The following is a 13,829-nucleotide window of genomic DNA, read 5'->3' on the forward strand; positions in this document are numbered from 1 at the left end:
TTTATATTGAATTAGTATATGCGTCTGTAGGGAACTAATGTATATCATGTAGTTGTATATTACGAGTTATCTGTGTGTTTTACATTAAGACACGCAGTGGTTTGCCGCTGATAATGCGCGCGAGTTTTCAAAGTGGGCGAGTCTTTAAAATGGAAGAAGAAGAAGCTAGCCGGAGTTTGCTAGCTTTGCAAAGTTAATTTTTCTCACAACAGTTAAAGCCAGTGCTCTACCAAATTACACGTTAACTGGTACTGGTTTTTCGAAGCCTGGCCAGGCGGTTTTTAAGTTGTTGGGCTCGTTTCTAACATGACTCTAGTTACTGCTAAGCTAGCTAGCTTCGTTGCTTTTCAATGTAAACAGTAGTTAATGTGGCGAGCAGTTAGTTAGCTTATAACGTCCCCCACATTAAGAAATAAGTAACCCAACAAAAGAAACAACGGTCCCATCCATGCCTACAGGTAAGCTGGCGTTTTGTGTTTATTTGTACTGGTTCATATTAGTGCTTTAAACTTTGAGCTAACTTGTAACGTTAATGTTAGCAATGTTAACGTCGACCATACTCTATGTTTCCTGGTTGTTTGTGATGTCCCTCTTAAGTGTGTTTTCTGCACCTCTTTTCGCAGAGCCCCCTACACCAACAGGCTCTGCATCATGTCTATTGATTTCGATAGCGCTGCTCTTCAACCCCAGCACGATGAAGAAGAATACGACCAGGAGGACTATGCAAGAGAACAGGAGGTATCAAATGCATACAACACTGTGAAGTTGTTGGGAAAACGTTTTTGTTATAGTGACGTTTGTGTTTAGTTGTTGAACCCTCTTGTGTCACGTGTCAATGTGATTTAGTTAACGGTAACATACTGTAAATGTTACCGTTCACGTTGATATTTTTGATTATACATATCCAAAACATCAGTTATCCAAAATGTCTGACGACCTGAACGATCAAGGGCATGCTTGGATTATAAAACAGTGACTGGTGGTTTTTGCATCGCTACTAATGCAATAACACAATTATTATCACCTTTTGCTCTCTAATTATGCATATTGATATATTTACCAAAAAAATAGTAATGCTCCTTTTTAGCGTTACATTTGCCAGGTCCCTGAAATTATTATTATTTATTTTCTGAGGCATTTGTGTGCTCTGTTGAATTTCACAAGCACCACTAGCTTCACAGCTAGACAGGCATTCTAGTAGTTACTCACGCCTACAACCTGTTGCACCATGACCCTGAGCTATTATTGGCTAATTCCAGGTGTGTCACACAGAAACTAGCTCTGCCCTGTGGTTTCCCTACTTTCTCTCTATTCAGGTTACCTTGAGTCTGTGCTTATACTTGACTAACTGACTCAAGCATGAAGAAACTGTTACTGCATGTCTTACCAGTGGTCTTCAATACTCAGAAGAAAGGGACTTTGAATATTAATTCTAAAATGGATTTTCTTTCTTTGGTTTAGCCTATTTGGTATACATAAGTTGGTCAAGTGGAAAATATTTGCCACCGGTAATTGGAATGTTTCTGCTCCAGTTAACCTTGCTATAGGTTTTGTCTAAACAATGGAGTTCTTTGGGAGCAAAAACACACAGCAATACCGCAGGGAGCCTCGGCCAACAACATGCCAGGCACGCTTTGGATGTTTCACACCGAACGTTTTCTCTGCAGTAAGATTAGACTAGGAGGTCATCATGTGGCTCCACTGCTGAAGCAGAGGCGCCTCTTCAGTCTTTGTTAAATGTGTCAGCGGGATAACATGGGTCCTTCGGTTGTGGACGCAGTGGAGGATTTGAGGAATATTCATCGGTCCTTGGGGGAAGTAAGTCCAGCTGGCGCTGCTTGTTCCATCACACATGGCCGGTTGTAAAGCGAACCTGGTCAGTCTGTTACTGACGCAGACGTTGATTTGACTTGTTGTTTTTGTGTCATTAAGTGCTAAGATGTTTTGACAGCACAATACATTGTTGTTTGTGTTTAACAAATGACTTGAATGATTGACACGTATAAGAATAAAAGTGATTATAATCACTAAAAACTGATTTCAATGTTTTCATTGGCTACATTGTGCCATAGTCCTCTCAAGACAATATCATTTTGGTTGAACTTGTTTTCAGATAACTGTGGACCCCCCCCCCGATGCATTCTGTCTCTCAGGCTGTCAGTGATTTCTTCTCTGCTGTTTATTTTGTCTATCTGCAACACTTTATTACTCGGTTTCGCAGCAACCATGGTGACTCATTGGTGCATTTTTTCCGCAGCTGCACAAATTGCTCACCGACCTGCCCGATGACATGCTGGAGGACAGCATAGACTCCTCCTCCCCAGAGCTGGTGTACTCCACCTGCAGCAATAAAAACACTGGCAACAGGTGAAACATACATTGCTGCTGACACTAGTAATCTCAGATTTGGAGAACTGTGGGTGTGTTGTAAACAATTAGACATACCTCATTGCATTGTAATATAGTTCAGCTTTTTGCCCTCTCCACTCAGCCCACAGTCCGCATGGACTCAGCAATGGTCAGATCATCCAAGGCCGACTTCTCATGAACAGGTAGGTAGTTACTTTGTTTTCACTGATTTTAGATTTTTGCCTTCTGAAAAAAAAACTATCATTATTACTGTTGATGTCTCTGAAGCACCGTGAAGTTGACTATGATCAACGCTCCCATGATGAGTACGCTTATGAGGATGGAGCTGTTCACAACATTGGACATCACCCTCAAAGTCAACTGCTCCCCAACACCTGGAACCAGGATCATCAGTTCACCCAGGCAGATTATTCATACACCAGCATAGTCTCAGACAAATCTACAGAGACCAATGATTTCTCCAGAGACGAGTATGAGTCTAAACCGTATCCTCAAGGCACTGATAACGCTGTCATGTATGATGGAGAAGGAGGACGCAGAGACATCCACAACAACGGCAGAAACCAATTTCAAGTGAGTAGAGTTTTAGGTTTTTATGTCTATTTCATCAACGCAGATGTTTTTGTATTATGTCACACGTGTGATTTGAAAATGTTCTTCTTTGTGTGTATGGAATACATTTGCTTTGCCTTTTTCTTCTGATACATTTAAAAAAACAAAAAAAACATCTTATCTGGAAGTCCACCAGTTGTGAGCTTGTTGTACAGATTTTATAGTTTTTGAACACGGTAGTGTTTTTATTTCAAACATACTGTGTTTCTTGTGTTTCTGTCTTCAGACCTTAAAGTCCGGAGTGGTGGACAGAGGGGTGGATCAGCACCGGGCCAGCTACAGTCCTCACCATCCGGCCCATCAGCCAAAGATGTTTAACGCACAGGCCGTTCACCAAGAAGCTCAATTTGAGCATCTGCAAAGAGAATTCCTTGACTCGACACAACGTGAGTCTTGACAGTCTTGATTTAGTTTGTGGATTAATAGCACAGGAGTACAGTGACATGTCCATCACAATAATACTTGGAAAGGGACCCTGTTACAAAGAATCTCAACGTATGAATTTCCTGTACTGGCGAAACAAATTAGCATACAAATTAGCTCTTATTCACTGGAAAGGGCTGAGAAATGAGATGTGCAATGTCCATGTACCACCCAAATACACTATCACACTTTGACAGTTTTATTTTCAGATAAGCAAAGTTTCAGTTTAACATCCTTATGTTGAAATAACAATAATTAGCTTACGTTTATGCCTATTATTATATTTCTGTGTCATAAATGAAATATTTAGCCATACCATAGGAAAAGTGTAATTAATATTTAATTGTTTTAATATCCTTAAATCAACCCTTTTGGGATTTTATGATCTATTAAATGAAAAGATAATAAGCCCTTGGTTGACTGAGCCTGTTTAACAAGAGAAGACTGGATGCCTAACCTATCATTTTTTAACATACACCCTCTCAAATCACATTGCTGAAAAATAGACTGTCTCTGCACTTTAAATAAAGGATTCATTTGTTGAATCTAAATGTTGTGCTGTGTTCCAGAAACTGCTGATAGAGAGCAGCTTGCCCAGCTGCATATTTTGAACAAGGCTCAGCAGAGGCAGATTGAAGACTTGGAGCGAAAACTGGAGGATTCAAGGCGTAACATGAGATACATCGAGCATCAGTTTGCGATTGCCAAAGGTGTGTTTCACAGTTTTTGCTTTCAGAATGAGGGGTGGGACTTTCTGTTTACATTGCTGCAGCACATCGCACATGTTAAGTAAAATGAACTTTAATGTTGCTGTACGTTATGGTCTATTCTCTTTTCTTACATGCTTAAAAGCTAACATTTAAGCAAATCTGTTGAACTTGGAATTAATAAATAATTCACTCTAAGCGGCCTTGAAAACTTGTTCTCTTTTAAAGAATAGTTTTTCATTGTCTGACCATTGTGTTTCATACTTTTTTGTTGATATGCCATTAAAAGCCAAACGGCTTGTTATCTTATTAATCTATAGCGTTGCTTGATGAAGGGAAATAAAATGGGATATGTCTTCACTCACTTGTGTGTATGTATGCCCCCTTGTGGCTGTTGAGAGGACTCACACTATCCCCAGATGAACTGGTCCGTGTTTGTGTGTCCTTGTTTTCTCACTGATTGTGGGACATAACCTCATATTTTATCAACAGACGCAAAGGATGGCCTAGCAGTAAGCCTGAAGGAATCGAGTCAACTGGTTGAAGATGCCAAGGAGAGAGAGGTTCAAATGCAAAACAAAGTGAAGGCAATGGAGCAGCAAGTACAGGTCCTAACTGAGAGAGACCACGAGGTGAATGTGCACACACACACACACACACACACTGCTGTTTTACTCCTTCTCATCTTCTTAATTGTATACAAGACAGTCTGCAACAAATAAGGTTATCTATAATAATAATAATAATATTATACAGGATTTATTCAGTTTATTCAAAAGCAGTGTAAGCTTTACAGAATTAAATAATCTGATATGATATAATGTAGAGGCCTCACTGAAAAGTTTTGTAATGTGTTCTTAAACCGACCCAAAGTGATTCTGCTTCTGTCGTTGTCTGAAACACACAGACAGCATTAATATCTTCATTGAAAGCTTTGATATGAGGTTCATGTTCTATTAGTCTATACAGTAGTTTTACGTTGTTTTCTCTGCAGAACTTGAAGAAGCAGCGGGTGGCAGAAGCTGCCGTGGACAGCTTGAAGCAGCAGATGTTGGAACTGTGTCGCTCCGACACACTGTCCAGGACGCGGCAGCAGCATGACCGAGACCTTGCTGTCATAAAGGAGCAGCATGAGAATGCACTGTTGACACTACAGCAGCAGCTGGACTCGACCTCTCAGGCCCTGAACGAAAAGGTCTGCGGTGTTACTGTCACAGGAGGTATAGTCTTAAGTCGCCTGCATACGTACTAAATTCCTGTGTTGTTGTTCTGTTGCTTCCAGATTGATGTTGGTCAGAGGCTACGAGAGCAGGTGAAGCAACTGGAGCGCCAGAGAGAAGAAGAGCAACTGGAGAGAGCCCGAGTGGTCAATACCCTCACTCAGCGTCTGGAGGAGAGTCAACAGCAATGTGCCAAGCTGCTGCAGACATGTGAGTGACTGTGGGGCTTCCACCACCGGCTTGTGTCTTATGTACTTGCTGAAACTAAGTTGAGAAGAAATCCAAGAACATTAAGTAGCAACTTCTTTGCATGTTTTTTATTTTTTTTATTTGCTCAATTCCAAATATTGTTTTCTTCTCTTTGGCTGTTTTTTCTTCAGGTTCAGTGCAGGAGATGAGTCAGATCCAAATCAAGCTACACCAGGCTCAATCAGCCAAAGCACTGAGTGAAAACATGAACGAAGGCCTGCAGGTTTGATCTCTGATGTTTCTGCTCAACAATGGAACCACTCTGAAAACATTACTTCTTAACAAAAGATGTGCTTAAACGTTTCATGTTTTCTTTTTATTCTAAAGGAGGATCTGGCTGAGTTGAAGGAGCAGATCACTCTGTATGAATCTGCAGTGAAACACGGTGTTATTGCATTAGACCCGAGCAGTGAGTGGGAGAACCAGCTGTCTGACTCCTGTGTGGATTTAGGATTAAAGAAAACAAACAGGAAAAATGGCTTTCTTCACAGGTACATTGTGATTATAGAGCAGAGTCATTGTCATCAATACAATGACTATGAGTGTCTTTCTGTGTCACAAGTGTTAGTATTTACTGTGTCAACTGGAAATATTTCTACTCATTTATCACCACTGCCATCGATCAAAATCTAACTCCCTCTACTGTTTGTTCAGTGCTGCCCTGGCTCACCTGTCAGACTCCAAGCTGCCCAAAGATGAAGCCTTGCGGCTGCTGCGAGAGGAGATGCAGCGCTGCCTGGGCAGTCTGAAGGGGAAGCGGCAGAAGATCAGTCGGCAGCAGGAGGAGCTCCAGCTCTGTCAGGGTCGACTGACCGAGCTGCAGACCCAGTTGGATGAAGCCAAGCTCTGCTCTTCGGTGAGGACTGGCCTCTACACGACCAGAGATGAGCTTAAATGTTGCATTGCTGAGCAAAGCATTTAAAACTGCACTGGTATACACTTTCTGATAGATATTATTCAGCTTAATGTAGATTGGCCAATTGGATTTCTTGCTGATGAAACAGAAATGGAAAAAATATGCAATTGGTTCAGGGAAGATGACAAAACTATTAAACATATGGGCCTGATAGGGTTAGAATATTACATTTATGCATGTTTCATACCAAAACTATCCAGTTGTGTTGGCGTGAAAAGAAACAATGCATGAATAACCGGTAAGAGATTAAATGTCTAATTCCAACAGTGATCATAAATATAACTGTTCACAGGTCAGAGACAGCAGCCAGATGAAACACCTCGACATAACTGGAGAGTCTCAGAAAGAGTTTGCGAGACTTCAGGAAGACGAACATCACTCGCAGGAACAAGTGGAGGTCGGTTGTAGATTCATCAAATTAATTATTTGGTTTTAGACTATTTCATCAATCACTGGTGGTGTTCTATTCAAACTCTAGGTGTTGGAACAGCAGAATATGGAGCTGAAACAGAGTGAGGAAAAGCTGAGGTCTGCCAACTTGGAGCTGTGCACCAAGATGAGGGAGATGATCCAGGAACTCGACCAAGAGAAGCAGGAGGCTTCTCAGAGGTAAGGCCCAGGGGAGGAAAATAACACCATGTTTTCTTCGCCTTAAATGATCATGTATTCATATATATATGTTTCTGTTTCTTCATGGAGAGACGAGCGGGTTCATCAGCAGTACAGGGACGACGTGGTGGATCGGGTCAGAACGGAGCTCATGCTGGAACACGATGCTCAGGTTGAACAGCTGACTGCACAGCACCAGCAACAGCTCCAACAGTTACAGTACGTGCTCTGCACCGGTCACTGAACATTGTTGTTGTCTGGAAACCTTTGCAGCTCATTTCTCAGCATGCATTACTTCTTCACAGGGCCCAGCTGTCTGAGGCCAACGATAAGATGTTGGCGGTGCAGGAGTGTTACATATCTGTCTGCAAGGAGAAGGACATGCTGAACAAGGAGGAGGCTTTGATCAGAGTAAATGAGGTATCAGATCCGTAAATATGTTTACAATACCAGAAGCAGTTGGACATGGTTCCTATGCTCATTAAACCATTAAAAGGGAGAAATGAACAGATTTTAAAAGATCAAAATACACAAAGATAATAATTTGACAATTTCTTAACTGTATCGCTACATGCTTCAAAAATCAGTTTCTCACTGCTGCTGTGGCCAGTATCTAACAGAAGATGACCTGCGGACTGAGAATGATTTATGATTTTCATTATTATTTCCAGCAAAAGATGAGAGATGAGAGTGGCACCGCTGTGGAGAAGCTGAGGGCTGAGCTCGAGGCTCAGCATCAGGCCTCAATAAACCAGCTCACGGCTCTGTGGTCCGAAGAAAAGGAGGCTGAGATCCAGCAGCAGGTGAGCGCTCAGGTAGCCTTGGCCAAGGCTGCCTGGAAGGAGGAACTACAAAAGGTATGATTGGCTGTAATCACCGTCCAGCTCCCTCAACTCTGTAATGGTGATTTTCTTTTTTTTTACATCAGAGTTGAAATAATTTACTGCTTCTGTGCAGATGGAAAAGACCTGGGTCCAGAGGCTGGAGGAGGCCAGCAGAGAGAAACGCAAAGAGACTGCTGAGGCAACCTGTCAGGCACATGAGATTGAGGCCAGCAGTGTGACGATTACTGTTGAGGAGCTCGACTCCAGGCTCAGCGCCCAGAAACAGCAGCTACAACTGGAGGCTGACAAAGTAAAACGCAAAGCTGTGGAAGAAGCCCAGAAACAAGCCCAGAGAGAGCTCCATGAGAAACACCTGGAGGACATGGCCAAACAGGTCAGTTTGATACTTTTTATACGCGCTAAGGCCTTTAGACTGGCTAACGCTGTGTTATTCACACACAGTTTAGATTTCCCAGCTACATGATGATTTATCCATCCATTATTTAAAAAGAGCAAATCAAGTAGTGGTCCATCAAAATGAAATGTTGCACAACTTTTCTCCTACATACCAAGCTCTATCCCCCAAACGTTTTTGGTTATCTTGCCCTCATCGGAGATTGACAAATGCAGTGGTGGTGTTTCAGGTTGAAGGTGCAGTAACCAGGGCCTACAATCGCTGGATGGAGGATCTGACTTCATTACCAGAATACCAAGCCTCTCTCCAAACAGAGAGGGAGAAATGGGAAGAACTCCAAGAAAAATGCACAGAACAACGGGTATGATATTTCTTTGCGTGTGTCACTCCCGTCAGCTGTTTTTTTTCTTTTCTGATAATGTATATTCCTCAATGTAAACGTTTCAGGTGTCCCAGGCGCTGAAGGAGGCAGAGGGGCAGTGGTGTGATAAGAACAAGAACCAGCTGGAGGAGCAGAGCTCTGGGACGCAGAGGGTGGAGGATCTCCAGGAGGAGGTGGCCTTTCTCCACAGTCAGCTGGAGCAGGAGAGGAGAGGGCAAGCGGCCCTGCTAAAGGCTGAGCTGGCCGGAGCTAGAGCGGCCTGGAACCGAGACAAACAGGAGATCTCTGTCCTGCAGCTCCGCAATGAGCAGGTTTACCAAAGCAAGTTGCAAGAGCAGCGCAACAAGCTGGAGCAGGCTTTGCAGCAGGCCAGAGAGGATGGCGATCTCCATAAGAAGGAGCTGCTCCTGCAGATGGAAGCCAAGCTACAACAGACTCTGAGGGCCCGAGAGGAGGAGTGGAACTGTCGGCATGCAGAGAAGAAGCAGGCTCGGAGACAGCAGATGAGAGAGGACTTACTAGCAGAGCTCCAGGCTGGTCTGGCAGAGGTCCAGGCACAACTTCTCAGGGATCCCAAAACAGATCAGCAGGGCACTGAAGACACCAAGAGGACCAGCGGGGCCACATCAGAGGGCACAATAACACACATCCTCCAAGCATTCTGCAAAGACCTCGTCAACAGAGTCGTATCTCAAGCCAAGAAGGAGTGGAAGACGGTGAGTTTTTATCATGTGTTCTCTAAAGTTAAACAACCTGAGTCTGAAGAGGGCAAAGGTAACACAAGAAGTAATCAAAACAATACAGGAGAGTTGTGTACACTCATGTAACCACAGTTGCAGGACAAAGATACAAAGGAAAAGGAGAAGTGCAAATTCCAAAGAATTTATACATGTAATGTTTCAACCTGAACGGTCTACCAAGTCCCTACAGACTGAGCTGCTGAGTAGCGTTTTCCTTTTTATGGTTTTATTTCTGACCCACAGGTCGACGAGGAGAAACTGAGCCGAGTGTTGGAAGAAACACGGGAGCAGCATGAGAGAGAAATCCACAAAATGCAAAGTATGTAACGCTCCCTTATTGTCTCTTCACTAAGCAGGGCGTTTGGAAATTCCACTTAAATCCATATGAAGTGCAGTATTCATTATTTTCATTAGACTATAGTTTAGTGCCTATAAAGACATTTACTGAACAATATTTTCCACGGTTTCCAGATGTTTTGTCCCAGAGAAAGGAGCAGGCTCGCTGCAGGAAGGAGTGCGCTGAGACGTTAGGTAAAGGGACAGTTCACCCCAAAATCAAAACTACATGTTTTTCTTCTCACCTGTAGTGCTATTATCAATCAAGTTGCCTAGACAAGCCGATATAGTCCCATTGTATTGGAGAGAAGGCAGAGATCTCTACGACCTCCAAAACTGGGCAACTCACACCTAAACATTGTAGATTGATAAATAGCACTTACTGTGCCTTCAGGGAAGCTGCAGAAGAAGAACCAGGAGCTCCAGAAGCACTTAGAGAAAGCCTGCCGACAACTCCAGCACAGCGTTCGCCAGCACAAAACTGCCATGCAGCATCTGAAAGGTATTTAATGCATCTAAGATGTTTCTTTAAACCATTTCAAGCCATTTATTCAACAGGCAATGTATCTGTGTGTTGTAGATGAGCATGAAAGCAGCTTGCGAAAGGCAAAGGAGGGACATTTGCAGCACCTTGAGGAGGTGAAGAGAGCCAAGGAATCCTCAGGGTTTGTGTTTTCTCTTTTATCATTTCTCTTTATCTTTAGTTTATCTTAAGTCCTTCTAGACATTACGTCCAGCCCCAATATCACGATCCATTCAGGAACCATATCGAACTAGAAAGGTGCAGCTCTAAGTCCGGTGTGTCTGCAACCACCACTGCTGTAATGTTTGAGTGAATGAATACAAACCACAATTCCCCCTCCGTCTAGACCGCAAGCATGTCAGACGTGTTTCCATTTGAGTCAATGCAGCTGTCTGCACCTGCTCTGTGCATCTAAACTGTCTATTTAAAGCTTCCTCTGAACAGTCGGTCCTGCTGGTAATTTACTTCCATCAGCTGTGAGGTCAAACACACCGTAGTGCTCCCATCAGCCAGTATGTGTCTTAATGCCCCATGAGTTTATGTGTATACAAACCTGAACTGTAACAGATTTTGACTTGTTATGAGTGAAGATTTGAGGTTATTGTTCTGGACTGTTTATAGTGGGGGAAATATTTAAAAACAAACCAATGTTCAGTGTTATGAGTGGTGACAGTGCTCTGAAAACATCCATCTGATCTACTGTACATTATTTTCAGACATTTATGAAAAAATGAGTTGTTCTTGCTTACAGGAGTTCTGATCACAAACAAAATGTTCAGCAAGGCCTCGAGGAGATGAAGCAGCAATACCTGACGACTGTGGAAAAGATCAGAGGTTGGTAGTGGTGTTTAGATCTTTCTGAGTTTAAAATATTCTATAAATATTGGGAACACCAGAATTCAATGTCGCATAACCTTTAATTTAAATAGGAAGTCACATTGAGATTAAAACCTATTTTACATGAGAGTAAAGACGGGGTCAGATGGCAGCAACAAAGCATACCTGTGTTGTTCATGGTAGGAGACATGCTGCGTTACCTCCAGGAGAGTCGGGAGCGAGCCGCAGAGATCATCCGCATGGAGGTGCAGAGGGAGAGGCAGGACACTGCCAGAAAGATGCGGCGCTATTATCTGACCTGTCTGCAGGAGTTACTGGAGGACGGAGGACAGACGACGGGGCAAGAGGCCATAATTGTCCTAAACTTGTTTGCTTGCTTCATCGTGGCTCCTCGGGCTAATTGTATTGATCTTCCTGTCTTCTGCAGGGCTGAAAAGAAAATATTGAATGCTGCAAGCAAGCTGGCAGCCATGGCTAAAGTGCTAGAGACGCCCTTAAAAAGTAAATCGGGAAAGAACTACAGTTTACAAAGTGAGTGCGGAAATGCTTTACTGTTTTCTTTTTCGTTTCAAAATATCAATGTGGTGGGAATCTGTTTTGTATTGACAGGTTGTTTGACGGCTGCGTCCACCGCTGACTGCCTTCCAGGTAGAAACGCAAGTTTTAGTAAGAACCTGTCAACACTTACTGAGACCCCTGACATGAGACCAGAGGAGAGAACCGACAGGGAAATACAATCAGCTGATTCAGCGCAGAAACTAACCGCTGCAGCGAGAACTAAACCTTTGAGTTACCAAGACATCTCTCCGTCTGGGAAGGAGGAGGCCTCAGTAGATTCAGGGCTGACACCCCAAACTGCCGCTCACTCACACCTCCGCTCTTACAAACCCTCTCAACAGATGGCATCTCCATCCCAGGTGGATTTGGCCAATGGGTCTGTGAGGAGTAAAAGCAGGGAGCAGTACTTGCAGGGAGTTCACTCCAGCAAAGCAGACAACCACCCCGACTCAGAGCGACGGAGCAAACCATTCCTCATCAAGGAGGCTCCTACCAGAGGTGAGAAACGGACTGACTGGAGCGTGAGCAGCAGTGACTCGGACGCAGGCTTCCGTGTTTCCACCCTCTCCTACTCGGGGAGGAGAATGGAACCAGTGAAGCCCTTTTCTGTCTCTGCTGCGTCGGCCAGCGACTCAGGAGAGTTTGGCGACCTCTCATCGAACGTTTCTGACCTGACTGTCTATAATGAATTTGCCAAAAAGAACTTGATATTTCAGCCTAGAATGATAAGCACACACAGAGAGCCCACCCCTGGCTCTGAGTGTGAGAAGCAGCACGGAGTTGGTTCCAGTCCGTTGTTCTCTGAGCTGAGACAACGGCAGCAGGACAGCGGCTTCGACAGTCCATTCAACCAGCAGAAGCCGTGCCTCTGAGACAGTGGATAGAGTTTACACCATGTACAACCTTTGCCTTAGCTGTTTACAGTGCGTTTGTGTTTTGCATCGACATTGTTAAAGGAACAGTAACATATTGCGAACTGCACTTAAATAGGATAAGATTGAAGTGTGAAGCTACAGCCAGCAGCTTGTCAGCTTAGCATAACAACTTGAAAACAGACATAGTTTTTAGTTCATTGTCCAGTGTTAATGAAACACTGGTTACGTTTTGTAACCGTCTGTTTTGTTTGTGTTTTAGGTCAAAGGTCTGCCCACACTGTAATATTTAACCTGTGATGCCCTGAGTGACTGCTGATAGCTTCCTGTACCCTGTACTGTGCCTGTGGAGTACTAGATTAGACGGGTTTATCCAAAGGTCACCTCGCCATGTGGCATGTCTGTTTTTTTAATATTTTAAAATATTTTATATCGCGTTAATGAGATATGCTGTGCATAGATTGTAAATGTTTTTTACATGTTGATTTAATTTGTTTTAATAAATCTTATTATTTTATTGCATATTGAGAGGGAATAATTCATTTATCTTGAGAGTGGAGCTTCTTCAACAAATCCTGTGAAAGTCTTCTACAGGACTGTCTCAGAAAATTAGAATATTGTGATAATCCCCATACGTGTGATTTAGTTTACTGAACCAAGCTGAGTGTTTTTCAAGGCTCAGGAAACCCTTGCAGGTGTTTCGAGTTAATTAGACGATTCAAGTGATTAGTTGAATACCCTACTAGTATACTTTTTCATGATATTCTAATATTTAGAGATAGGATATTTGAGTTTTCTTAAGCTGTAAGCCATAATCAGCAATATTAAAAGAATAAAAGGCTTGCAATATTTCAGTTGATTTGTAATGAATCCAGAATGCATGACATTTTTGTTTTTTTAATTGCATTACACAAAATAAAGAACTTTATCACAATATTCTAATTTTCTGAGACAGTCCTGTATACCAGAGATTACTTTTGGTTATATAAACTAAATGCAGCCCTATTTTTACTATTATATTTTACATTTTGTAGGCTAATCAATAATGAAAATAACCGTTAGTTGCACCTTGTTACTGTCTATCTCTAGCTGCTGTTCGGTGTAAATCATTGATGAGGCCACATAAATTAGTTTTCTTCTTAACTAGAGTAGTAAAACTAACTAACCGTTTCCCACCCTGAATATGATGACTGTGCTCCACCTACATATTTCTGCTCCGACCATGTTCTCCTCAGT

General features: G+C 42.8%; 1 protein-coding gene across 4 annotated transcripts; it reads left to right on the forward strand.

The window, feature by feature from the left end:
• Nucleotides 1-362: 362 nt before the first annotated feature.
• On the forward strand, nt 363-13,041 carry cep152 (centrosomal protein 152). Of its 4 annotated transcripts, none has more exons than XM_079163581.1 (29): nt 363-458; nt 624-738; nt 2,258-2,367; nt 2,492-2,552; nt 2,638-2,943; nt 3,209-3,368; nt 3,975-4,115; nt 4,605-4,744; nt 5,107-5,307; nt 5,395-5,542; nt 5,713-5,804; nt 5,909-6,072; nt 6,236-6,437; nt 6,790-6,894; nt 6,976-7,106; nt 7,197-7,325; nt 7,412-7,526; nt 7,778-7,963; nt 8,064-8,324; nt 8,575-8,706; nt 8,793-9,443; nt 9,711-9,786; nt 9,939-9,998; nt 10,198-10,305; nt 10,384-10,468; nt 11,078-11,160; nt 11,347-11,503; nt 11,591-11,694; nt 11,773-13,041. In XM_079163581.1, exons 2-29 carry the CDS (start codon nt 652-654, stop codon nt 12,591-12,593), a joined length of 5,016 nt encoding a protein of 1,671 aa, XP_079019707.1. In that variant the 5' UTR covers nt 363-458; nt 624-651; the 3' UTR covers nt 12,594-13,041. The 4 variants fall into 4 exon arrangements, with proteins under 4 accessions (XP_079019707.1, XP_079019708.1, XP_079019705.1 ...); XM_079163582.1 differs by having other exon boundaries at nt 11,591-11,664; XM_079163579.1 differs by having other exon boundaries at nt 11,591-13,041.
• The last annotated feature ends 788 nt before the right edge of the window (nt 13,042-13,829 follow it).

The sequence above is a fragment of the Pholis gunnellus genome (assembly GCF_910591455.1).
Source record: "Pholis gunnellus genome assembly, chromosome: 7".
NCBI classification, from domain to species: Eukaryota; Metazoa; Chordata; class Actinopteri; order Perciformes; family Pholidae; genus Pholis; species Pholis gunnellus.

Coding starts and splice junctions, on each gene's coding strand:
- cep152 (XM_079163579.1), top strand. CDS start 652: ATGTCTATTGATTTCGATAGCGCTGCTCTTCAACCCCAGCACGATGAA. Junction 4,745..5,106: donor TAACTGAGAGAGACCACGAG/GTGAATGTGCAC, acceptor TTTTCTCTGCAG/AACTTGAAGAAGCAGCGGGT. Junction 7,107..7,196: donor AAGCAGGAGGCTTCTCAGAG/GTAAGGCCCAGG, acceptor TTCTTCATGGAG/AGACGAGCGGGTTCATCAGC.